The sequence below is a fragment of the Geotrypetes seraphini genome, chromosome 3, assembly GCF_902459505.1.
Source record: "Geotrypetes seraphini chromosome 3, aGeoSer1.1, whole genome shotgun sequence".
NCBI classification, from domain to species: domain Eukaryota; kingdom Metazoa; phylum Chordata; class Amphibia; order Gymnophiona; family Dermophiidae; genus Geotrypetes; species Geotrypetes seraphini.
The window spans coordinates 96,678,139-96,703,598 of NC_047086.1; the positions used below are offsets into that span (position 1 = coordinate 96,678,139).

The 25,460-nt window shown below is 42.8% G+C and overlaps 1 protein-coding gene across 1 annotated transcript in view; it reads right to left on the reverse strand.

Annotated features, from left to right (window-relative positions):
* NBAS (NBAS subunit of NRZ tethering complex) overlaps window positions 1-25,460 on the reverse strand; it is an 852,905-nt gene that overhangs the window by 478,621 nt on the left and 348,824 nt on the right. Inside the window, exon 30 of the mRNA XM_033937554.1 lies at window positions 13,174-13,287. Within this exon, the coding sequence (XP_033793445.1) occupies window positions 13,174-13,287 (114 nt within the window). The remainder of the gene's footprint in view (window positions 1-13,173; window positions 13,288-25,460) is intronic.

Genomic DNA, 25,460 nt, shown 5'->3' on the forward strand with positions numbered 1-25,460 from the left:
GTGACACCAGGAAATTATTTTTCACTGAAAGGGTGGTTGATCGTTGGAATAGTCTTCCACTGCAGGTGATTGAGGCCAGTAGCGTGCCTGATTTTAAGGCCAAATGGGATCGACACGTGGGATCTATTCGCTAGGCAAAGGAAGGGGAGGGTCATTAGGGTGGGCAGACTAGATGGGCCGTGGCCCTTATCTGCCGTTTATTTCTATGTTTCTATGTATTATACAGTCGGGCACTGTGCTTTTGCCTACTATGTTGCACAGTTTGGCATCATCGGCGAATAATGTAATTTTCCCTCAAAGCCCCTGAGCTAGGTCCCTTACGAAGATATTAAATAGGATCGGACCCAAGACCAAGCCCTGCGGTACTCCACTGTCACTTCTGACGTTTCAGAGAGAGTACCGATCATCATCACCCTCTGAAGTCTACCACTGAGCCAGTCTTTTACCCATGCAGTTAACGTTTCTCCTAAATCCCATCAAACTCATCTTGCTCAATAACCTGCGGTGTGGGACACTATCAAAAGCCTTACTGAAGTCCAAGTACATGACGTCTAGGGAAACCCCCATATCCAGCTTTTTTGTTACCCAGTCAAAGAAGCTGATCAGATTGGATTGGCAGGACCTTCCCTTTGTAAATCCATGTTGATGGGGATGTCGTAGATTCTCATCGTTCAGGATCGTATCTAATTTGTGTTTGATTAGTGTTTCCATAATTTTACTCACTATCGATGTGAGACTCACCGGTCTGTAATTTGCAGCCTCCGTCCTGCATCCCTTTTTGTGGAGTGGAATGACATGAGCTGTTTTCCAGTCCAATGGGACTCTTCCTGTACTTAGGGAAAGATTGAAGAGCGCGGACAACGGTTCCGCCAGGACATCACTCAACTCCCTAAGCACCCTGGGATGTAGTTTGTCTGGTCCCATGGCTTTGGTCACCTTGAGCTTTGAAAGTTCATAGTAGACACTGCTGGACGTAAACTCAAAATCTCGAAACGGGTCTTCTGAGCTTTCCCTTGTCTGTAGCTGTGGACCGGATCCCGGCGCCTCACAGGTAAAGACTGAGCAGAAGTATTCATTTAGTAGTTCGGCTTTATTGGAGTCCGACTCTACATAATTCCCGTCTGGTTTCCTAAGGCGCACTATCCCATCTGTGTTCCTCATTCTGTCACTAATATACCTGAAGAGGGATTTATCCCCTTTTTTAATGCTCTTTGCTAGAATCTCTTCCATCCAGAGTTTGGCCTCTCTGACTGATGTTTTGGGCGCCTCCAAAATAGGTGCCTAACTTTAGGCGCTGGTTACAGAATATGGGCCTAAGTCTTGTTTTTTCACAGGCTCAGGTAAAAGCTTTTGTTGCATCTTCTAAAGTGGTTATACTGTGAATGTGCACAGGGTTCCAAGAAAACCCAGACTGGCCTCTGCCAGATGTATTTTGTTTTTTCTTTTAATTATTTGTAACCTGCTTAGAATTGTGGGATAATACGGGCTGTAAATATTTTAAATAAGTAAACCAACTTTGTCTAAGCAACAGTATCCCCAGAAATAGCATCTTTTGTTAACCCTAAATCATAAACTGCATCTTAAGCTCCATCTTAGTGGGTAAATCAGAACAAAAAATCAAGTTGTCTTATCAATCTTTATGACTATATATTACCCATGCTGAATTATCTATGTTATTAAACATGTATGGGTACCAACATTCATGTTGCAACTGTTTACTAGCTAATTTGCCTATCTAAATGGTCACATTAGCCCTGGCACTCCCTCTGTCAAAGGCATAAACTATATGCAATACAGTATTGGTGCATTCAAGCAGAACACTTATTTTCAAAACAGCCATGTGTTCTGCTTGAATGCAGTGGGGAAGAATGGGGGGTGCTCAAGCGGCAGGGAAGAGTGATGGGGTGCAAGATGCGGCAATGCAGGGCACCACTACCCCAGGTGCCAATTTCTCTCACTATGCCACTAAAACTAATGCATCTGTCTGGGGACTGGGTGTGAAAAGACATGACAAACTGTCTTCTTAGGGTTGTGGGAACTGTATGAGGCACGTGCCTTTTGTGAATGTGCATGTGTCTTGTGTGGGTGTGGGTTTTGAGTGTGCAAGTCTCTCTCTCTCTTTTTGCCTAGGTATACAGATACTAAGATAGATAGAATCACCCAATAGGGCAAACTGTGCCTAAAATATGTATTGCCCAAAATGGCATCTATGATTCACACAGTATACTGAACCCTTCAGCAGTCTGTAAATAATGAAGGACAAATAATCAGCTGGAAGAAAATTCTTGGGAAATTTTCCTCCAACTATGGGCTCTTTTTATCAAGCAGTGATACTGCAGGTTGGTGAGGTAAATACTCCGACACTCATTCAATTCCAATGAGTGTCAGAGCATTTATCTCACCAGCCCACACTGTTTGATAAAAGGAATCCCATGTGTATCTTTATGGAGAGGGTTCAGTAAATAGTATTCAGACAAACTACATGGGATGAGAGAATTTATTTATTTATTTAAAGCTTATAGCCCTCCTATAACTAGTGGGTTCCAACATAAAAAATGGTAAAACATACATTAAAACAATACACTTCTCCCTCCTTATTTGCTGTGATAGGGGATTAATAGAACCGTAAATATAGAAAAACTGTGAATAACGTTTCATATGTTATTCGCTGTTTTCTATTAAAAAGCATCGTGAATATAGTGAAACCATGAATAACATGGTGGAAGACCTGGTCTGTTCCTGAAGGAGAGGCAAAACACGTTGAAGAAAGTGTGGGAATCAGCAATTTTTTCTGTAAACGCTTGGAATCAGTGATTTCTCTATGCAAGCTAATGTAATTTGGGAGGAGGAGCCAGCAAGCTAAAAACTGTGAATAATCGAAACCGCGAATACGGAGGGAGAAGTGTATACAATTATTTTCCAAAAACAAGTAGGAAACTGAATTTCAAGTTTTATCTCAGAACTGTCTCTTGAATTATTGCGGTTCATAGGCTTTGCCAAACTAAAAAACAATTTTATTAAATTCTCAAAAACAGGTTATTTGTGAAGTATGTATTTTGTATTTAATACGCAAGTTATAACTAATAGGGAATGTTATTAGTGAACAAAAGAAAATTGCAGCCCAAAGATCCAACTACCATAGGAATAATCTTCCATACATTCCACAAGAAGTGATAAATTGTGTCACAAAGGCAAAACTATAGAACAGGATGAAATATTTCTGGTTGTCTACCTGTCTGGGGTCTTCAAACCAAGAGCATACATATTATTATTTCAGCCTCTTGGGTAAAATCAAAGTTATATAGATGAAGGAAAAGATATTAAAAAATTAATGAGCCATGGATAATACAGTACTGATAGCATATTAATTTGGAAGGCAGGTATTTCTGTTAAGTTTCAGAGTCAGAGTTAAAATAATATTCTGATCTTATAGCTATTTTATGAAAATGATACCAAAATGCAATTTAGATTAGATTTATCTTAAAAGATTGACTAAGAAGCGGTGCTAACGGCTCACCGAGACCAGCAGCAGTATCGGGAGCCCCTCTCCAGCAGGGCACCTGATCACAGTTACACCCCTCCCCCGATCCAGCAGGGGAGAACACTTTGAAAGAAGTGGTGCTAACGGCTCACCGAGACCAGCAGCAGTATTGGGAGCCCCTCTCCAGCAGGGCACCTGGTCACAGTTCCACCGCTTGTAGATCTTCATATTAATATTGAAGAGTGTCAGCTCAGGAGTGCCGTGTAAGCACCGCTCCGCCTCAACCACGACCCAGCAGGGAAAAACCAAAACAAAAAAAAAAGATTGCTTTCAAGCAGCGGGCTGACATCTTTTTGCCAGCCTGTTCAGGAGAGGAGTGCGATCACCGCTCCGCCTTTCCCACAACCTAACAGGGAGAAAAGATTTAATCTCCTCTCCCTGCTGGTAATGGGGAGGAGGTCGAGCTGGCTCAACCGACCTGCATGCCGGTCCGATGTAGTCCCTCTGTGGCAGCGTGGGCTGGCTCCCGCCTTCATCTGCCCTCAGCACGCCGTTGTTGCAGCTTGAATTCAACGGAACTGGTCCTATGCTGGTTCAGGAGGGGGCAAAGCAGTACTCCCATACTCCTCTCCGCTAGTGGCTGGACATGAACACAAGGAGCCGAAAGCCAGAACTCTCTCATCCACCATGAAAAGAAACAGGACCCAATTCTTCAACTCTTAACCGCCACCATAGAACCATTCAGGCATCAGGCAACGGCTCCCTCAGCTGCCAGATCGGAGCAACTGTCAAACTGGAAATCGGTAGGTGAGCTCAAAAGAAGCAAACACCAACGAGACTGGAAGTCCCAAATGAAAACAGCAGAGATAGAACAAAAAACCAACAAAAAAGAAATTTAAAAAAAAAATAAACAAAGGCAAAATTAAAAAAAAAAAAAAAAGCAGGACAATGGAGACAGCACAGAAGATGACCTAACTGGCCGCCATCTTGTTGGAATATTAATTTCTATCTCTATCTCTACCTCTGTCTTTATATTTTTATCTTTACTTTTCATAAATTGTTTCTTCAGGTACTTTAGTTAGATTGTGAGCCTTTGGGACAGTTAGGGAATTTCCAAGTACCTATCTTATTTATTTTTATTTATTGTATCTTTTAATGCATCATTTTTGTAAACCGCTTAGAAACCTCACGGTTATTAGCGGTATATAAGAATTAAATTAAAATTAAAAATTAATATAGATTCTGTATTATAGATCACTAGCTGATGCCCCGGCGTTGCACGGGTATTTAATTATAGCAATAACACTGTAAATGGATTCAAATAAAGATACTTTATAGTGGTGAATGAAATTATTTTTTTATAGCTTAATAAAAAGTACAATATTCAAATTATAATGTGAAATATTTGACAAAATGAATACAATACAACTAACGCAAAATGTGATTATAAACAACATTTTTAGTTTCACCTCCAGGAGCAAGAACATATAAATTCTTGGGTGAACCCACCCTTGAGCAAGCAACATAGAGTTGTGGGCCGCGAGACCCCCAGAAAATATCACCCCAGGTAGTGAGGGATCTACATACCAAGTTTCGTTCAAATCGGTCAAGCCGTTTTTGAATTACTGTGAGAATGGCAGCTTTTTACATTTTTTCCATTGACATGAATGGGTGAAATCAGATTTTCTGTTTGTAGCTCCGCCCACGTGTGCAGGTGGGCCGCGAGACCCCCAGAACATATCACCCCAGGTAGTGAGGGATCTGCATACCAAGTTTCGTTCAAATCGGTCAAGCCGTTTTTGAATTACTGTGAGAAAGGCAACTTTTTACATTTTTTCCATTGACATGAATGGGTGAAATCGGGTTTTATGTTTGTAGCTCCGCCCACGTGTGCAGGTGGGCCGCAAGACCCCCAGAACATATCATCCCAGGTAGTGAGGGATCTGCATACCAAGTTTCGTTCAAATTGGTCAAGCCGTTTTTGCGTGATCGCGGCACATACACATATACACACATACATACCTCCGATTTTATATATATAGATTCAGGGAGGGTAGAAGCTTGAGTTCACCTATCCCATAACAGACTGGTATGTATAATGCCTGATAGGGCATCCAGAAAGTCCTGAGTTTCTGCATTCCCCAGGTGCACTCATTTTCCTATTCAGATGATATCTTCCTTCTTTGTGTAGTCAAAAACTCCTTCAGCAAGACACAATACTTAGCAAAACTTACTGAAAATCTAAGTATCTAGTCAAAGAACCTCCCTTCCACCCCACTAGCCATAATCCATCCCTCCCCATCTCATATCTCCATCCATTCACAACACAGCCACACTAGTCGAATAATCCCATAAAGCTTCAATCAGGAAGTTCTGCTTCACGCAGAGAGTGGTTGACACCTGGAATGCTCTCACAGAGGAGGTTATTGCGGAATCGACCGTCCTAGGTTTCAAAAACAAATTAGATGCATATCTCCTACGAGAGGCATAGAAGGACATGGGTGACTAAAAATTACGCTAGGTTTACACCTGCCGGGGCCTCCGCATGTGCAGATCGCTGGACTTGATGGACCGAGGGTCTGATCTGGAGATGGCACTTCTTATGTTCTTATACTACCTTGAAGTATACAGGCTACCACAGTTCATTATATATCTATGCCTCTCAAGTACTCAATCCCAATTCCTGGGGTACAGCAGGTTTATGTCGTCTTTGAGCTCTGTGCACTCTCTGCCAGTTGTGGTGCTACTCTCCAGTTGCGGCATCTCCAACAATTTGTGTAGCTTCCTCTGGGAGGCAGTCTACTGACAGTGCTGCCAAGGCCTCCCAGGCCTCTTTAGCCATTGTAACCCACAGTCATCAATATTTATTTTTAAAATTTCTATACCATTTTATTCCAAAAAGGTTTGCAAAAAGGTTACATACATAAAATATTAAAACTGATCAGAACAATTAGGAGCAAAAGCAGAAAGATTCAAGGGGTGCAGCAAACAGAGACAGAGTGGGTCAAAAAGGTGGGGGCGTTGCCCTATATGTCAAAGAGAGCATTGAGTCTACCGGAGAGAACACGCCAGAAATGAAAAATAGGGTAGAGTCTCTATGGGCCAAAATTCCAGGGACAAAAGGAACGGAAACGAAGATTGGCATCTACTACTGACCCACCCAAGGCAGTCCGAAGAAATTGATGGAGAGATGACGGATGAGATTAAACGCAACTGCAAGGGAGGAAACGTGGTTATTATGGGTGACTTCAATTATCCAGGGATAGACTGGAACCTAGGCACCTCCAGCTGCCAAATTCCTGGATGCTGTAGGAGATTGCTTCCTGGAACAACTTGTCAAGGAAAATACGAGAGGAAATGCAATTCTGGACTTAATTCTAAATGTACTACGAGGACCCGCACAAGGTTTAGAAGTAGAAAGGACGCTGGGAAGCAGTGATCACAATATGATCTGCTTCAACCTGGACACAGGGGCAAAACATCGGATCAGAACGTCAGCCACAGCACTAAACTTCCAAAAAGGGAATTACGAAGGGATGAGACTCATGTTGGGAAAGAAGATTAAGAGAATAAGCACTGTAAAAACGATAGAGCAAGCATGGTCCCTATTTAAGGACAAGGTCACCAAGGCACAAAATCTATATATACCACGTATCACCAAGGGATCCAAGAAGAAAAAAAATAGGGAACCGGCATTGCTCACTATAGCAGTGAAGGAAGCGATCAGAGACAAGAAGACCTTGTTTAAAGAATGGAAAAGCTCAAAAACGGACGAAAACTTGAAAAAGCACAAACAACATCAAAGCAAGTGCCACAAGGTGGTAAGAAGGGCCAAAAAAGTCTATGAGGAAAAAATAACCAGAGGCGAAAAACTTCAAGCTATTCTTTCGATATGTTAAGGGGAAACGATTGGCGAAGGAAGCGGTGAGGCCATTGGATGACCATGGAATAAAGGGAGCATTAAAGGAGGAAAAGCCATCGCCGACAAACTGAACACATTTTTTTGTATCTGTCTTTACCGAAGAGGATATACACAATATACCGGAAGCCGACAGGCTATACACAGGAAATGAGGATGGGAAACTGACAGGGATGACAGTCAGTCTAGAAGAGGTATGCAGGCAGATGGATAGGCTTAAAACCGATAAATCCCCTGGACCGGATGGAATCCATCTGAGGGTGATCAAGGAACTGAAAGGGGCTATAGCTGACCTGCTTCAACTAATAGCCAATCTGTTGATCAAATCGAGAAGGATTCTGGAAGACTGGAAAGTGGCAAATGTCACGCTGATCTTCAAGAAAGGTTTGAGGGGAGATCCGGGAAACTACAGACCGGCGAGTCTGACCTCAGTACTGGGAAAGATGGTAGAGGCGCTGATAAAGGACAGCATCATTGATCATCTTGACGGACATGAGCTGATGAGGACCAGCCAGCATGGCCTTAACAAGGAAAGATCTTGCTTGACGAACTTATTGCACTTCTTCGAGGGAGTAAACATGCAGATAGACAAGGGCGACCCAGTCAACAATGTATATTTGGATTTTCATAAGGCGTTTGACAAGGTCCTGCATGAACGACTACTTCGAAAAATTGCGAGCCATGAAATCGAGGGCAAAATCCTCATGTGGATTAAAAACTAGTTGGCAGATAGGAATCAGAGAGTGGGGGTGAATGGACAATTCTCAGACTGGGAAAGCGTCATGAGTGGAGTGCCGCAGGGTTCGGTGCTTGGGCCTGTGCTCTTCATCCTATTTATAAACGACCTGGAAACTGGTACGATGAGTGAAGAGACTAAATTTGCGGACAATACAAAGTTATTCAGAGTGGTGAAGAAGCAGGATTGTGAAGATCTGCAACATGACATAAACACGCTCGAGAAATGGACCGCCACGTGGCAAATGAGATTTAACGTACATAAGTGTAAGGTGATGCATGTCGGTAACAAAAATCTTATTCACGAATACAAGATGTCTGATGCGGTACTCGGAGAGATCCCCCAGTAAAGAGACCTGGGAGTACTGGTCGACAGGTCGATGAAGCCGTCCGCACAATGCGCCATGGCGGCAAAAAGGGCAAACAGAATGCTAGGAATGATTAAGAAGGGGATCACGAGCAGATCGGAAAAAGTTATCATGCCGCTATACCGGGCCATAGTATGCCCCCACCTGGAATACTGCGTCCAGCACTGGTTGCCGTACATGAAGAAGGACACGGTACTACTCGAAAGGGTCCAGAAAAGAGTGACTAAAATGGTTAAAGGGCTGGAGGAGCTGCCGTACAGTGAGAGATTAGAGAAACTGGGCCTTTTCTCCCTTGAAAAGCAGAGACTGAGAGGGGACATGATCGAAACATTCAAGATAATGAACAGAATAGACTTAGTTGATAGAGACAGGTTGTTCACCCTCTCTAAGAGAGAGAGAGAACAAGAGGGCACTCTCTAAAGTTAAAAGGGGATAAATTCCGTACAAACGTAAGGAAGTTCTTCTTCACCCAGAGAGTGGTGGAAAACTGGAATGCTCTTCCGGAGGCTGTTTTAGGAGAAAACACCCTCCAGGGATTCAAGATAAAGTTAAACAAGTTCCTGCTGAACAAGAAAGTATGCGGCCGCCGCGTGTGCTGACTGCTGGGCACGATGGATGGACCACTAGTCTGACCCAGCAGCGGCGATTCTTATGTTCTTAACAGTATTTATTTCCTTCCTGATGCAGGAATTTAGTTACCCCTTGTTGCTCTCTCCGTTTCTTCAAAGTGGCAGCAGCTAAATCCTGATATATCGCCACTGGAACACCTTTCCATTTATAGGTCCCTTGCTTTCGTGCCACTTGCAGTACTTCTTCTTTCACTCAGAAGGAAGATAGGCAAAGTACTATGTTTTTGGGTAAACTGGGCACCAGATATCCCAGTACTCAATGCACATGTTCTATGCCAATGTCAAGAGTACCTCCATTATCTCCTCGCGTCATGTGCAAGTTTTCACAAATTTCTATCGCCACTTTTTTTCACATCTTTGAAGAAAATTTTTTAATGAGAGAGTTTTGTCTCCAAAGGTTAGGTAGGAGTCCAGGATAATTGCTAAGAAGTTTAGATTTTCTTTCAATTTTAAGTTTCTCTCCTGGATTAGATTATGAGTGGTGAGTAAGTACAGAGGGGAGATGAAGGTTAGGGGAACCCGATAAGCCTTGCCAGAGTAAGCCTTTTTCTTGAAGGGGCCTCCAGTCAAAAAAAGGACTGGGGAGCATTGGTTGGGGATGGGAGAGGAGGTGTGGAGGGGAGTATGGGATGGGAAAGGAGAGATTGGGGTGATGGGAGAGGGTAGAGTGATGTTTAAGTTTGTCGGGAGGCATGCCAACCTTGCATTAGGGAATATCTTATTTAAAAGAACCTTTGGGAAAGATTGGTACAGATGGTGGCTCGGACATCCGCATCTTGGCAAAGTAATGGGGCACTATGTGAGAAGCCCTTGGTATTTAGGGACCTTATGGTAAAGATAGTTACATGGAATGTGGAGGGCATTAACTCATCCATCAAGAGATTGAAAATCTTGCAGCATTTACAGTGACATAAGAGTAGATGTGGCGCTACTGCAAGAAATGCTAAGCTTAAATGTTGGTAGATGGGTACTTATGTAGCAGCAGATGCAGTGGGTAAAAAGAATGGGGTGGCTACATTGTTTCAAAAAGGGGTGGTTGATAATCTTATGGTATCGGAGGTAGACCAGGCTGGCCAATAAATACTTTGCCAGGGAACAATAGCACAACAACTGTTATTCTGCTGCTTGCATGCTCCAAACACCTATGACAGTAACTTTTATACACAGCTAACTAATTTATTACTGAACTATAGCCCCTTGCCACTGGTGGTGGGGGGAAACTTCAATGGGGTGTGAGATCTACAGATTGATTGCTCGGGGCTCTCAGGAAATCACAGGTGCAAAGGGTATTCAGAACCTGAGTACTCTACTTGATCTAGTGGGTGAATGGAGAGTACTGCATCCCAGCAAACGGGACTTTACACGCTTATCCCATTCCCATCACACACATTCATGTATTGATTATTTCTTGATTTCTATAACATTATTTGGGTGGGTAAGTAAAGCAGATATTAGGCCCACTATAATTTCTAATCATGCCTGAGTGGAAGCTACCTTGGACATAGGCAGGCATAGAGAAAAGGGGAGGAAATTGATATTCCCCTTGTTTCTTTAAAAAGATACTAAGTTTCAAGAGATCTTGAAGGCTACATAGAAGGCTTACGTGATTAATAATAGTGAGCATCAGGAACACCCAATGTTAAGGCAGTGCTAGGTGGGGAGATCATCATCTATAGCAGCTATGCATGCAAGATGAGAGATAATGACTTATTGAGCATGAAACATGCTTTGAGGTGGGCTAGGCGTCAATAAAGATATGCCCTTACTATAGAGCATCGAGAACAACTGCTGGAATTGCAAACAGCTCTTAATGAGTTGATACTTCTAAGAACCTTGAAATCTCAAACTTTTTATAGATACCAAATGTATACATATGGCCAAAAGGGAGGTAGGTTATTGGCACACACAATAGCATCAGAGAAGAGCCTCCATCATATTCTGTATTTGAAAAATGATAATGGGGAGCAAAATAATACAGATCAGGGTATTTGTGATATTTTTAAGCAATATTATGGTAGGCTGTATGCTGCCCCAAGAGATGAGGGACTGAAGGTTCAACTTTATTTAAATAATATCACTCATCCCAACCTAGCACCCACAGATAAGCTCAAATTGGAGGCTCCTATCACAGCAGAGGAGGTTTTATTGGCAATCAAGCAAAGCCCCCTGAGGAAAGTCCCAGGAGAAGATAGGTATAGAAATGAATTCTATAAATTGTTGGGAGATTTGGCTTTATTGCTTGCAGCAGCTTTTAACACGATGATACAGGCTGAAGGTATGCTTAATATTGCATATATTTTGGTATTGCCCAATCCAAGGAGGGACCTGATTCAGCTTCCTACTGGCCAATATCATTGTTGAACGCTGAAGTCAAGCTTTAAGCCAAGGTTTTGGCTAATAGATTGGCTACTGTGTTGCCCCAAATTATTCACGAGGCCCAGGTAGGGTTCATATCGGGCAGGTCTATTGCAAAAATGTGAGAAAAATATTGCTCCTTGGAGCAGGCAGAGAGATTTCATTGACATCCTTCCTTCTTAGTTTTGATGCTGAAAAAGTTTTTAATAAAGTAAGGTGGGATTTTATGTTTGCCACTCTGGAGGCATATGGTTCTGGAGGTCTCTGTCTCCACTGTGCGAGCGTCTGCTGAACGAACATTATATGTATCCCCTAGAGCAGTGTTCAGCAAACTTTCTTGAGCTGCGGCACACTAAAAGGTAGTGGCCACAGCGCGAGGCATCCAGAAGTGCGAGAAGGCCCTTCAGACAGGCCCTGAGATGCAAGTGGGGGGTGCCAGCAGGGAAGAGGGCCGGGGAGAAGAAGAGGCACTGGCTGATTGCCTACAGACATGCCTCTCGCTGTGAGAGACACGTCCTGTAAGCAGTCAGCCGGCGCCTCTCCTCTTCCCCAGTGTGCTGCGGCACACCTGAAATCTCATAATGCACACTAATGTGCCACAGCACACAGTTTGCGATACACTGCTCTAAAGCTAAAATATTGGCTAATGGTTTAGAGTCTGCATATGTCCCCTTACAAATAGGGAACAATTCAGACTCTAAACATAAGAATAGCCTTACCAGTTGCCCATTATTGCCATTGTTATTTGCTTTAACCTTGGACCCATTCATTAGAGATGTATACACTATGCCATCAACAGAGGGCCTACGGGTAGGTTCATCAACATTCAAGCTTGCCATGTATGCGGATGACTTGTTAATGCATCTGATTCATCCGGAGACCTCTCTGACCTGTTATAACTGTTTCAGGAATATGGGGATTATGCAGGGTTGTGTTTAAATTTAGATGTCTGAAGAACTCCCATCCTCGGAGGAGGTGAGGAGGGAGTGGGGGGGGGATCTGAGTTCTCGTTATTGTGGACAGGGGGTGTTTTCAGATATTTGGGGATATAGTTGCAGATGAAGGTGTTGGCACTGTATTAATTGAATGCTCCCAAACAAATGCAAGATACATGTCAACTTTTAGAGAGGTGGAAATCACTCCCCATTGCTTTGCTAGGGAGGGTCAATCTCATACGAATGATGATTCTGCCAAAATGGCTCTACCCATTTGCTTAAAAAGGATATTCTTAATTTGAATAGATTGTCTGCTGTATTTTGTTGGGTGGTAAGAAACCAAAGTAGAAAGTTAGTTATATGATAGGTGGTTGGCATCAAGGAGGAATGGGTGTTCTGGATATGCAGCTTTATAACTATACCTTCTTGCTGCGGAACATGGAAGATTGGGTATTACAAATCCAGCAATATACTACGGTGTCAATGGAGAAGATGTATTATGCCCCCTTATCACTTTTTCTCTCTTTTGCATATGAAACAAATACAGCTCCCAGCAAGACTTAAAGATAGTTTGCTTTTGAGACTGCTGCAGTAAAATGAGTCAGTTGATCTAATGGTCTTCTCTTTCAGAGGTTACTGTATTAACATCCTTTTAAACATTCAACTTGCAGGTCAACATTCATGCCCTCAAGCATCACATACTGGAGATAATCTGTAATGTATAACAGTTTAACATTTACAAAAACTTTACCTGCTACCCTCAGCAAATTTGCAAGACACAGGAGCTTTGCAGATTGTTTATAGTTTGTGGGACATTCAGCAATGCAATTCTTGATAAGGCTGAGGCGATCGGTACATAAGCGCACTGAAAAAAAAAATACATAGTAATTATCAGAAACTTAAGGTTGCACGGTAAATCGTGATTTTTAAATCTTTATACATATCTGTTAAAGATGCACTATGTGACAATGCTTAGCTATGAATATTACAATTCCTTAAGAGACCAATATAAACAACATAGTGAACATGTTCACAAAACAAATAAACCCAAAACTAAATCAAGTACTACTTTTTTTTTAATTAAAAAATTCAACAATAAAAATCCACTAAACATATGCGTTTTTACATACTGCATCTTTGTACATTAGAAACACTATGGGGTCCTTTTATGAAGTTGTGCTAAGCATTTAGTGTGTACTAAATCCTAAGAAGCTCATAGGTATAAAATGGACTTCCTAGCATTGAGGCCCAGATTTTGTATAGGATTTTGTATTGGGAGGGGCATCCTATACAGAATCGAGCCTACACTAATGCAGATTCGGTAACCGACATCCATGTTACAGACACCGGTTACAGAACCGGGTTATAGTAGACGCGGCTGCTATACTTAACGTGGCATGGGATCTCCCTGCCGCGATAGGTAAAGCGGCCGCGGCCGCCTGTCCCCCCCTACCCCGATGATCGACAGCAGGAGGGTGCCCAACCCCTTCTGCCGGAGGATGCCCACCTCCGGACCCCTTATGCTAACACCCCCTCTGCGGGCTCCCCCAACTAACCTTTAATCATTGGCAGCCGGATGGATTTTTGTACCGGCTGGCCGGCCCACCTCATCAAAATTAGCCAATCAGGCCTTAAGCTTATTGGGGATGGGCCACAAAGGGGCAGGCCCGCCACATTTTGACGAGGCGGGCCTGCTGGCCAGGTGGTACAAAGACCTGGCTGGCCAACAATTAAAGGTAAGTGGGGAGGAGGTTAGGGGGTCCAAAGAGAGGTGTTAGCATGGGGGGTCCGGAGGGGGGCGTCCTCCGGAAAGAGGGGTTGCGCACCCTCCTGCCGGCGGTCGTGTGGGTGGGTGGCCTTCTGGCAGGGAGGGTTGGGCACCCTCCTGCCGGCAATCGGGAAGGGTGTCGGGGGGCATCTTCCTGCCGACGATTGGGGGGCATCCTCCGGCAGGATGGGCTGGGCACCCTACTGCAAGCGATCGTCGGGGGGAGAGTGGGGGGGAAAGGCGGCCATGGCCACTATACTTATCGCGGCAGGGAGATCCCTTGCCACAATAAGTATAGCAGCCGAGTCTACTTACAATGTAGGCAAACTTAGGTGGTCTTGCGGGCCTCCCTAGGTTTCCAGAGGCGCCTTTAATATAGTCGGCCAGCCTGGGAAGCATTTTTTTTTTAATGTGCATCCAGATTGGCTGATTATACAGATGCAGGACGCCTACAGCTGTCTAAAATCTGGATGCACTTTGCATAATCCGGGCCTGAGTGTGTGCCATTCATTAGTTCACTTAAGGACCCCTTTATTTGAATTATCAAAATATCAAATGGAGACATAAAAAGAGCTCAATAACAAGTATACTATGATGTCAATTTTAAATATGCTCATACAAACTCACCATAAGGGAGCAGATTTAATATTAACCTCATAATATACAAGTTATTTAGATCATTTGATATCTTCATTTGATATTTTTGTATTCAGAGTATAGTGTTTCTAATATGAAAGGCCTACTATACCTGAATGTAGCTTGCCTTCAGCTCAGCTGAAAAAAAGTGTGAACCAAACAAGCAAGCATATATTTTGCATACAATTAAAATTGTCAAGTGATCTGCCCAACATGCAACCAGAAGCTGAGTCCTTTCAGTCAACTTTAAAGCAGCTACCTGAGAGCTCAGATACAGGATGTTGAGTAAAAGCAGGAAATTTTCCAGATCGAGCTCCTAATTACATAGCAAAAGGACAGAGATATTATATAACCTCAACCAATCTATCATTCAAAAAACACAAATATAGGGGGCTCATAATCGAAACGGAAATACGTCTAAAAAACGGCCTAAATCGGCACTTAGACGATCAGTAAGACAAGTCGTCCAAGTGCCGATAATCAAAACGGGTTTTAGACGTATCTAAAAACAACTTAGGCCTTTTCAGTGCTACTGCATGACCAGAGCTAAAAGGGGCATTTTAGGAGGAGTGGTGAGAGAGGGGTTTAGGCGGGACGTGAGCTGATCTAAACTTAGTCATACTGGAAGTTTAACCAAAAGTTTAATGAGGCTGCCTGGACAAAACTTGTACATTGTGACTTAGGCCATGTAAAACCAGGTCTAAGTGCCAAAAAGGTATCCAAAGTGACCAGATAAGCACTGCAGAAACAAAGTATAGACCCCCACACACTGATCCAGTGATCACCGACCCCCCCCCCCCCCCACAACACCATAGAAATCAGAATAAAAATGTACATATCTGCCTCCAGAACATCAGCACCTGGCATAGCAAAGCCTAATAGAGCAGTACAGAGGTGACTTAAGTAGTGTGGGGGTGGAGGGTGGGCTAGTGAACCATAGAGAGGTGGACCCAGGCCCATAAGCCACTCCAACCACTGCATGCATGGTGGAACATGTGCATCCCCCAACCCCCCTGTACTATAGGTGGGTCTAGTAAGTTTTGGGGGTGCTCACCATGAACTATAAGGGAATTATGGTAAGATATTTATGTGGTACCCAAACATAAGAACATAAGAATAGCCTTACTGGGTCAGATCAATGGTCCATCAAGCCCAGTAGCTCGTTCTCACAGTGTCCAATTCAGATCACTAGTACCTGGCCAAAACCCAAGTTGTAGCAATATTCCATGCTACCAATACAGGAGAAGCAGTGGCTTCCCCCATGTCTTTCTCAATAACAGACTATGGACTTTTCCTCCAAGAACTTGTCCAAACCTTTCTTAAAACCAGCTACGCTATCCGCTCTTACCACATCCTCTGGCGTTCCAGAGCTTAACTATTCTCTGAGTGAAAAAAAAAAAAAAAATCCTCCTATTGGTTTTAAAAGTATTTCCGTGTAACTTCGAGTGTCCTCTAGTCTTTGTAATTTTTGATAGAGTGAAAAATTGATCCACTTTTTGTAGACTTCAATCATATCTCCCCTCAGCCTTCTCTTTTCCAAGCTGAAGAGCCCTAACCATTTTAGTCTTTCCTAATACGAGAGGAGTTCCATCCCCTTTACCATCTTGGTCGCTCTTCTTTGAACCTTTTCTAGCGCCATTATATCTTTCTTGAGATAAGGACACCAGAATTGAACCCAATACTCCATATGAGGTCGCACCATGGAGCGATACAGGGGCATGATGACATTCTTAGTCTTGTTAACCATCCCTTTTAAAATAATTCCTAGTATCCTGTTTGCTTTTTTGGCCGCTGCCGTACATTGGGCGGAAGGTTTCATCGTATTGTCTACAATGATACCCAGATCCTTTTCTTGGGCGCTAACCCCCAAGGTGGACCTTAGCATCCAGTAACTGTGATTCAGGTTATTCTTCCCAATGTGCATCACTTTGCATTTGTCCACATTAAATTTCATCTGCCACTTGGACGCCCAGTCTTCCAATTTTCTAAGGTCTGCCTGAAATTTTTCACAATCTGCCTGCGTTTTAACAACTTTGAACAGTTTAGTATCATCTGCAAATTTAATCACCTCACTCGTTGTTCCAATTTCCAGATCATTTAGTGAAGGGGGGGGGTAGTTTGCAGCAGTGCCCCCTGTAAGGTGCCCAACTACTTTGTTGCCATGTCTAGGTGTCTAGTCCATTACTTTGCTTGCCTCTCCCACATCCAAGAGGTCCCTTTCTAGGCGTTTTTGATTTGGACAAATTTTTGGACGAGAATGGGGTATAAAGAAGACGATTTAGTGGTCTGGGTGATCAAACAGCTGGATGTACAGTTAAACGACTCTCGAAAAAAACAAAATATTTTGGACGCATTTTTCAAGAATGGACTTTAGACACTGCCGACTTTGACCAACTAGCAACTTAGGCCCAAAACAGACTTAGACGTTTCTTTCGATTATGCCCCTCCACAAATTTACTATACCGCTTCATATGAGCTAGCAAATTGACATAGTGCACATACTTATCAGTATAAGATGGGAAAGAAGCAAACTGCACAAGAAGACAGAATAGAGAAAATCAAGGATAGGAGGAACTACAATTAGGAAGAGGGCAAACTCAGAGAGTAAAGGGAACGAAGGGGAGAGTGCTGCAGAGACACATCTCAGACTGATAACATCCATGGAGGCCTAGGATCTATCAGAGGCTTGCTGGTAAATAAAAGTTTACAGTGCAGCCCCATATTTCCTAAAGTACAGTTCTAGATAAAGAGGACAAACCATTTCAGAGAGCTGGAGCAATGTAGAAAACACACTGGTTTAGGTAGTCTAACTTTGAAGCTGGGAGAATCAATAGATAGTCTTAAGATGAATGGAGTGCATGAGTGGAAACATATAGAGTAATTCAAAATAGCAGTTAAAATTGTTGGCCTATATACAAAAGCTTTGTATGTCAGGTTGAGTACCTTGAACAGAATTCCAGATTAAGAACATAAGAATTGCCGATGCTGGGTCAGACAAGTGGTCCATCATGCCCAGCAGTCCACTCACGCGGCGGCCCTCTGGTCAAAGACACGCTCTTGTTTAGCAGAAACTTATCTAACTTTGTCTTGAATCCCTGGAGGGTGTTTTCCCCTATAACAGCCTCCGGAAGAGCGTTCCAGTTTTCTACCACTCTCTGGGTGAAGAAGAACTTCCTTACGTTCGTACGGAATCTATCCCCTTTCAACTTTAGAGAGTGCCCTCTCGTTCTCCCTACCTTGGAGAGGGTGAACAACCTGTCCTTATCTACTAAGTCTATCCCCTTCAGTACCTTGAATGTTTTGATCATGTCCCCTCTCAATCTCCTCTGTTTGAGGGAGAAGAGGCCCAGTTTCTCTAATCTTTCGCTGTATGGCAGCCCCTCCAACCCCTTAACCATCTTAGTCGCTCTTCTCTGGACCCTTTCAAGTAGTACCGTGTTCTTCTTCATGTACGGCGACTAGTGCTGGACGCAGTACTCCAGATGAGGGCGCACCATGGCCAGATGCACAAAGCTCCAGCAACCCAGTAAAAATAGGTGCTACTCCTAAATGTTACCTAGTCCACCCAGTGCTCAGACTGACCCTGGGTGCAAACAGTAACAAGTCATGAATGCACAATCAGACTTTATTAGACCACAAAGTAATAAGTGCAGTTTACCATAGAGCAGTAAAATCACTAACCACTGTAAGAAGAATAAAATTCAGATTTTACAGGAAATATAAACGCTGAAGTGAAAAATGGAAAGAAGCAACATACTTTCCAAATTGTGAGCTTTCACATACGGTAAAGCAAAAATCTGGGGTTATTTTACCATCAAGAGGATTGAGTCACAAAGCTGCAGCCTAATGCTCCAAAGTCACTAGCACAGGAACTCCCTCCCACCCTTTCCTTTTATGGAAAAAATGATACCTAGCAAATGTCACCTGAGATTACCATAAGGGGGTACCATTTTGCAGCCAGAGATGGAAAGGGCAGTTGTGACTGAGCATTGCTCCTGCCTATCAAGCCCCCCTCCCAAGACTCCTGAGGACCCCCACCAGACCCTCCCTCGAGGACTCACACCCTGAACCACCAATGATAATGATACAGTGGATGTGGGGGCTTCAAACTCTGGAGGAGGCATTGCTTGGGAGATCCTGAGCTAGTGGCCCTGGAGCATCAGGCTGCAGCTTTGTGGCTCAATGCTAATGGGCCACGGGGATAACGCTGCTTGCAAGAAACAGCAGATACAACTATAGCTTGCAACTCTAATCAGCAAGAAACAGAAGGTACAACTCTTACTGGGCAGACAAGGAATACCTTTGTGGTCTTTATCTGCCATAATTTTCTTTGTTTTTGTTATCTATAGAAATCTATAAACCCACTGAAAGACTTTAAAAATAAAAAAAAGTTTCAACAAATTTAGCTACAGAGCTGTTAACTGAAAGAAGGTATCTTTCAAATATGTTTCAGTGATGACACTATTAAGATCTATGTCTGTCTTTTTAAGAAAGTTTATTTTAAAAAAACACAGATTGGGTCTGAAAACCAACATTCTTGTAGAAGCTATAGGATAACAGCTTGTTAAATTCTCAATCTAATCTGAGAGTAGCTCTAGAAACATTTACCATAATTTGAAATGCTGCTAATGAACCACAAAGCCAGAAGCTATTTTAACAAAATATGTCATGAAATCAGAAAGGCCCTAGATGTTTTAAACAAAATTCCATGCTTGAATCAATTAGAATGCATGAAAGAAAATTAAATTACAGAACTATCAGATCTCTATCTAGAAATTAATAGTGAATTCTTAGAAATGTATTTGAGGGGGAAAACACACAGTATTATATTTCACGCATTAAACATTGCTAATAGGGTTTATATTCAAATACCAGCTAGTGGCATTTAGCATCCCTTAACAGTTGTTGATGTTAAACTACTTATAATGTTATTATCAGCAATCTGTCTGCCTTTCCACTATAAGCTCAAATTTTATTAGATTCAATATTTTCAGATTTTCAGCTGTACTTGGCATACAACTGCTTTTTTTGTTTTATAAACGTTTTATCAGCTATAATGCTGCAGAGTTTGATCACTCCGTTTAGCCAACAGCTTGGTTTTTACAGCATTGAAATACTACAGAAATCTGTTACTTCATGGGATACCATTTTGATAACTGAGCAAACTTGGATCCTTCAAACACTACATTACAGTTTAATTACCAAGTTTGACTTTTCATCCAGTGGGACATGGCTGACTTGAAATGTTTCACAATAGCTGCTGTTTGTTTCTTCTTTATTATTACGAGGATTTAGCTATGTCTTTTCAGTAGTAGCTCAAGGCAAGTTACATTTAGGTATAGTAGGTTTCTCCTGGTCTGCAAAGAGCCTACAATTTTGTTCCTGAAGCAATGGTAAATTAGATGATTCCATGACATTTTTTTTTCATGGTGATAATCATTCCAAATAATGAAAAACATTAATCCCATAGGACCTGATTTTATAACATGATGCCCAAAAAGATGCTTATTTTTATTAAAGCATGATACAAGTAGATATCTATATGCCTGTATTAAATAGATGTCCAATAACAACCCCAATAGTGCACAAATGCTTGAGTATACCCAAGCTGATATAAATGTATACAAGTAACATAACAATTTATTTATATTCTGAAGCAACCTTTCAATTTAGTGCAAAAAACATACAAGAGTCAGTAATAACTGAGAAAAAGAAAACAAACATATAAATCAACAGATCATGGAACATTGTGCAAGCCAAATTTGTGGAAGGGGATGTTTTTCTATGGTGCCTAAAATCCCTGTTGTTTGTGGAGTTCAAAATATCACAGAAAACTCACCTCAGATTTTCACTGCTAGAATGAGAATCTGTCAACATAACAAAACCTAGCCCTACCCCGAGGGAAAAGGAAAACAATTAACATTTCTAGTGACATGTCCAGAAGGGGCAAACACAAAATGACCAACCAAATAAGACTGGGCCAATCCATGCAGCACTTTAAAAAATCAGGCAGGCAATTTTAAATAAAACTCTAGCATGTACTGAAAGCCGGTGAAGTTTGATATAACAGAAGATATATTGTCCCATTTCTTCAACTTTTTTTTTTCAATAAACGCACTGGCGGGATTGATTATCTGGAAACACATAAGATATTACATCCATCACAATCAGGGTTCCACAGCAAGTATAACAGAGACAAGGTAAGCAAAGGAAAACAGGCAATGATAATGCAGTTTGACCTCCTGTTGTTTTTTTTTTTTTTTTTTAATTACAAGCAATGTCCGAGTTACAGATGCCCAACTTGTACTTAAGAATGTAGTTGCAGTTTCATTTGATTTCACTGAGCAATATGTCCAGTGGCATAGACTCTTACACTTCTTCTGTAGCAGATTCAGGAATGATACATGGCCACATTAAAAATAGTAGGCTAGATTCACTAACAATAGTGATTCAATCGCTGTTGGCTGATTCTCTGGCCGATTTTCCAACAGCGACTGATTCACTATTAAGTTTGCATGCAAATTATTTGCATGCAAACCCACCAACTCAATCGCTCAGTGAGCAACTGAAACAATGCAGAGCCCCAACAGTAGTGACAGAAACAGCCTCCTGTCACTTTTGTCAGAGATTCTGCTTTTTTAAAAACGGGACAGATATTCTGCGCACCATCTGTCACATTAAAAAAGCTTCCCCCCCCCAGCACTCTCGAGCCACAGTCTCCCACGCCGAACCCCAAAAAGATGGCAGGAGGGATGCCCACTCCCTCCTGCCCAAGTTTTCAAGTTTATTTGTCATTTTATATACCAACCATCTACATGTATCTGGTCGGTTTACAATGGGAAGAGGGGTAAAAGCAAATTGAGACGAGGACATTGACCCGAATAGATACGTGAGTATTTGGGGTGGGGGAGGTTAACAATTACATTGTAAAAATAAAAGTAAAAGGAGATATGAAGGGAAGGAAAAAACTGCATTGAAGTGGTTCTTGTGAAAAGTATGCTACAATTGGAGAAAGAAGGAATTTTATCTTGTGCTTTGGTAGGCATCTTGGAACACAAAAGTTTTGAGATTGGTTTAAAATTTTTTGAGGGAGTTTTCATGGCGGAAATGAGATGACATGGCATTCCAAAGTGTAGGGGCCGTGGCAGAGAAAATTGTGTTTTTGGCATAATAAAATTCTTTGATCAGAGGAACGGTCAGTAGGTTCTGATCAGCTGATCTAAGGGCTGAAGAGTAGGGGATGATAAGTTTGGCGAGAAAATAAAGCATAATGAAAGATCTCCCCCTTCCACCCCGAAGAAAAAGGCAGGAGGGATGCCCACTCCACCTGTCCTCAAAGGCACCCGTCCATTCCCCCCCAAAAAAAAAACGGCAGGAGGGATGCCCACTCCCTCCTGCCCCGAAGGCGTTCCCACTCCCCGAAAAAAAAAAAAAATGGCAGGAGAGATGCCCACTCCTACCTTTTTTTTTTGGGGGGGAGGATAGCAGTGGGAAGCCACAATTGTCAAGGGGGGGTGTGATTTTGGGGGGGTGTCATTGGGGAGGGCCTGCGGCAGCGGTGGGGGATTTTTTCATTTTTTTTAATGGGACAGATATTTTGCGTGTAATACACGCAAAATATCAGTGCCATTGGGAAAAAAAACCCAGGCAGAACTGTCGGGAACTGTCTAGAACAGTTGGGTTTTAGGATCAGTAAAACCAGATGCTAAATAGCCAAGGAATGTAAGTGAATCAGTCACTTAGCTATTTTGCATGGGGTTTTACTAATTTGCATGGCTGGATCGTAAAATGGGTGATCGAGGGGGGAAAAACACATGGTGGGTCATTTTGTGAATCGGGTCAGTTAGCAGCGATCGTTGCTAAACCTGTGAAAACAGGTTTAGTAACGATCACTGACCTTAGTAAATTGGGGCCAGTATGAGGTTGTGCATGCTATACTTCAGAGGTAACACTGATAAGGACAGTTTGGCCTTTTATCAGCAAGAATCTTAAAATTTACAAGTTCTGAATTACATACAAATCTGACTTAAGAACAGTTTTGAAAACATAACTCGTTCTTAACCCAGGGACTATCTGTATTATTGATCATCAAATTTTGCTTTAGATCTTAAATAAGATAAGTATTGCAAGGTAGGGTACTATCATGGTTGGAAGGTTTTTTTGACCATGAGAACATACTGCATCAGATATCTTAACTCTCAATCTGTTGCAGAGGAAAGCAGATCACAAAGGAAATGCTTCAAAACAAGATTCCTTTATTAAAGCAATTATTTTAAGGAATCTTTGTTTTTAAACATTTCATTTGGGATCAGGTTTTTCTTTTGTGTGGGTGGGGGGGGTGTTGCATCATTTAAGTGCAGATCTGAAGAGCATTTCTGTTGTTTTATGACACAGTATTCATTCCACGGATAGCAACTAATGGCATGCCACAGGGTTCCCCCACTGCCACTTATCTTTCTGTCTCTGAGGAGGAAATTAGTTGAAGAGAGTATTAAAATATTTATTTACTAGTCTTTAAGCCTGTTACATTAACGGGTGCTAGAATAGATGTGTCTGTCTTTCTTTCTTTCTGTCTCTCTCTCTCTCCTTGACCGCTGTCTGTCTCTCTGGCCCCCTTTCTGTCTGTCATTATTTCTGTCTGTGTTTCTCCCTGTACCCCTGTCTGTCTGTCTTTCTTTCTGTCTGTCTGGAATTGCAAGCGATCAATGCATGGATGAGACGATGGTACAAAGAGGAAGGCTTTGACTTCGTGCGCAACTGGACGGCGTTCTGGGGAAGAAGCAAGTACTACAGAAAGGACGGACTACACCTCAACAAGGAAGGAGCAAGAGTATTGGCAGGCAACATGAAGAAGGCCATCGAGAAGGCTTTAAACTAATAGACAGGGGAAGCCGACAGTCAACCACCAGTCGATGGCCCGGGCAACAGGATGCCCCGATGAAGGAACCACGGGCTACTACTCATACACAGGATAGGACGACCACCCAGCAAACAAGGGAGACAACGCAGGAGCAGAAAAGGATACCGTGAAAGAAACAGTAGAGACAGCCAAGCGTAGAAAGTCCAAGAAGGTAAAACAAAGAGAACTCAAATGTATGTTTACGAATGCTAGAGTTAGGTCCAGGGAGGAGTGTGAGGACCTGCAAAGGGACCTGGACAAGCTGGAAGACTGGGCAAACAAATGGCAAATGCGCTTTAACGTGGAAAAATGCAAGGTCATGCATATAGGGAAAAAGAACCCGTTGTTCAACTACAAATTGGGGGGGGCATTGTTGGGAGACAGCAGACTTGAGAGAGACTTGGGTGTGCTGGTGGATGCATCACTGAAGCCATCTGCACAGTGTGCAGCAGCCTCGAAAAAAGCCAACAGGATGCTGGGCATCATAAAGAGGGGCATAACAACCAGGACGCGGGAAGTCATCATGCCATTGTATCGAGCGATGGTGCGTCCACATCTGGAATACTGCGTTCAGTATTGGTCGCCACACCTCAAGAAGGACATGGCGGTACTTGAGAGAGTCCAAAGGAGAGCAACGAAACTGGTAAAAGGGCTGGAACACTGCCCATACGCCGAGAGGTTGGATAGGCTGGGGCTCTTCTCTCTGGAAAAAAGGAGGCTCAGGGGAGATATGATAGAGACCTTCAAGATCATGAGGGGCATAGAGAGGGTGGATAGGGACAGATTCTTCAGACTGAAGGGGACAACAAGTACAAGGGGGCATTCGGAGAAACTGAAGGGAGATAGGTTCAAAACAAATGCAAGGAAGTTTTTTTTCACCCAAAGGGTCGTGGACACTTGGAATGCGCTACCGGAGGAAGTGATCAGGCAGAGTACGGTACAGGGATTCAAACAGGGATTGGACGAATTCCTGAGGGATAAAGGGATCGTGGGATACTGAGAGAGGTGCTGGAATGTAACACAGGTATAGAAAGCTAACCAGGTAATAAGTATAGAAACCCAACAGGTCGTGCATGTGCAAGACCGGAGGGTTAGGACTACGATGGGAAGATAGGACTTCAATGAGAAACAAAGGTGGCAAGGGAGCCCCTTCTGGTGATTCAGACAGGTCGTGACCTGTTTGGGCCGCCGCAGGAGCGGACTGCCGGGCAGGATGGACCTATGGTCTGACCCGGCGGAGGCACTGCTTATGTTCTTATGTTCTTAAGCCTGGGAAACAAAATGGGGGAACTAGAGACAATAGCAAGACACAATAAATTGGAAATCATTGGCATAACAGAAACATGGTGGAATGAAGAAAATAAATGGGATACAGTACTACAGGGATACAAACTATACAGAAGAGATCAAGTAGGGCAGAAAGGAGGAGGTATTGCCCTATATGTTCAGGAAGGAGTAGAATCTGTTGGAGTGGCTACAATGGAAAGGAAAGAGAAGCTGTAGTCCCTCTGGATCAAGATTCCTAGTCATAATGGTGCAGACACAAAAATTGGCCTTTACTATCGACCCCCAGGACAGACGGAGGAAACTGACTCGGAAATAATAGAGGAAATCAAACAAGAATGCAAGACTTCAATTTCCCAGGGATAGGCTGGAACCTGGGAACCTCCAACTGCGGTAAGGAGGCCAAGTTCCTGGAGGCGCTAGGGGATTGCTTCCTGAAACAAATGGTAAA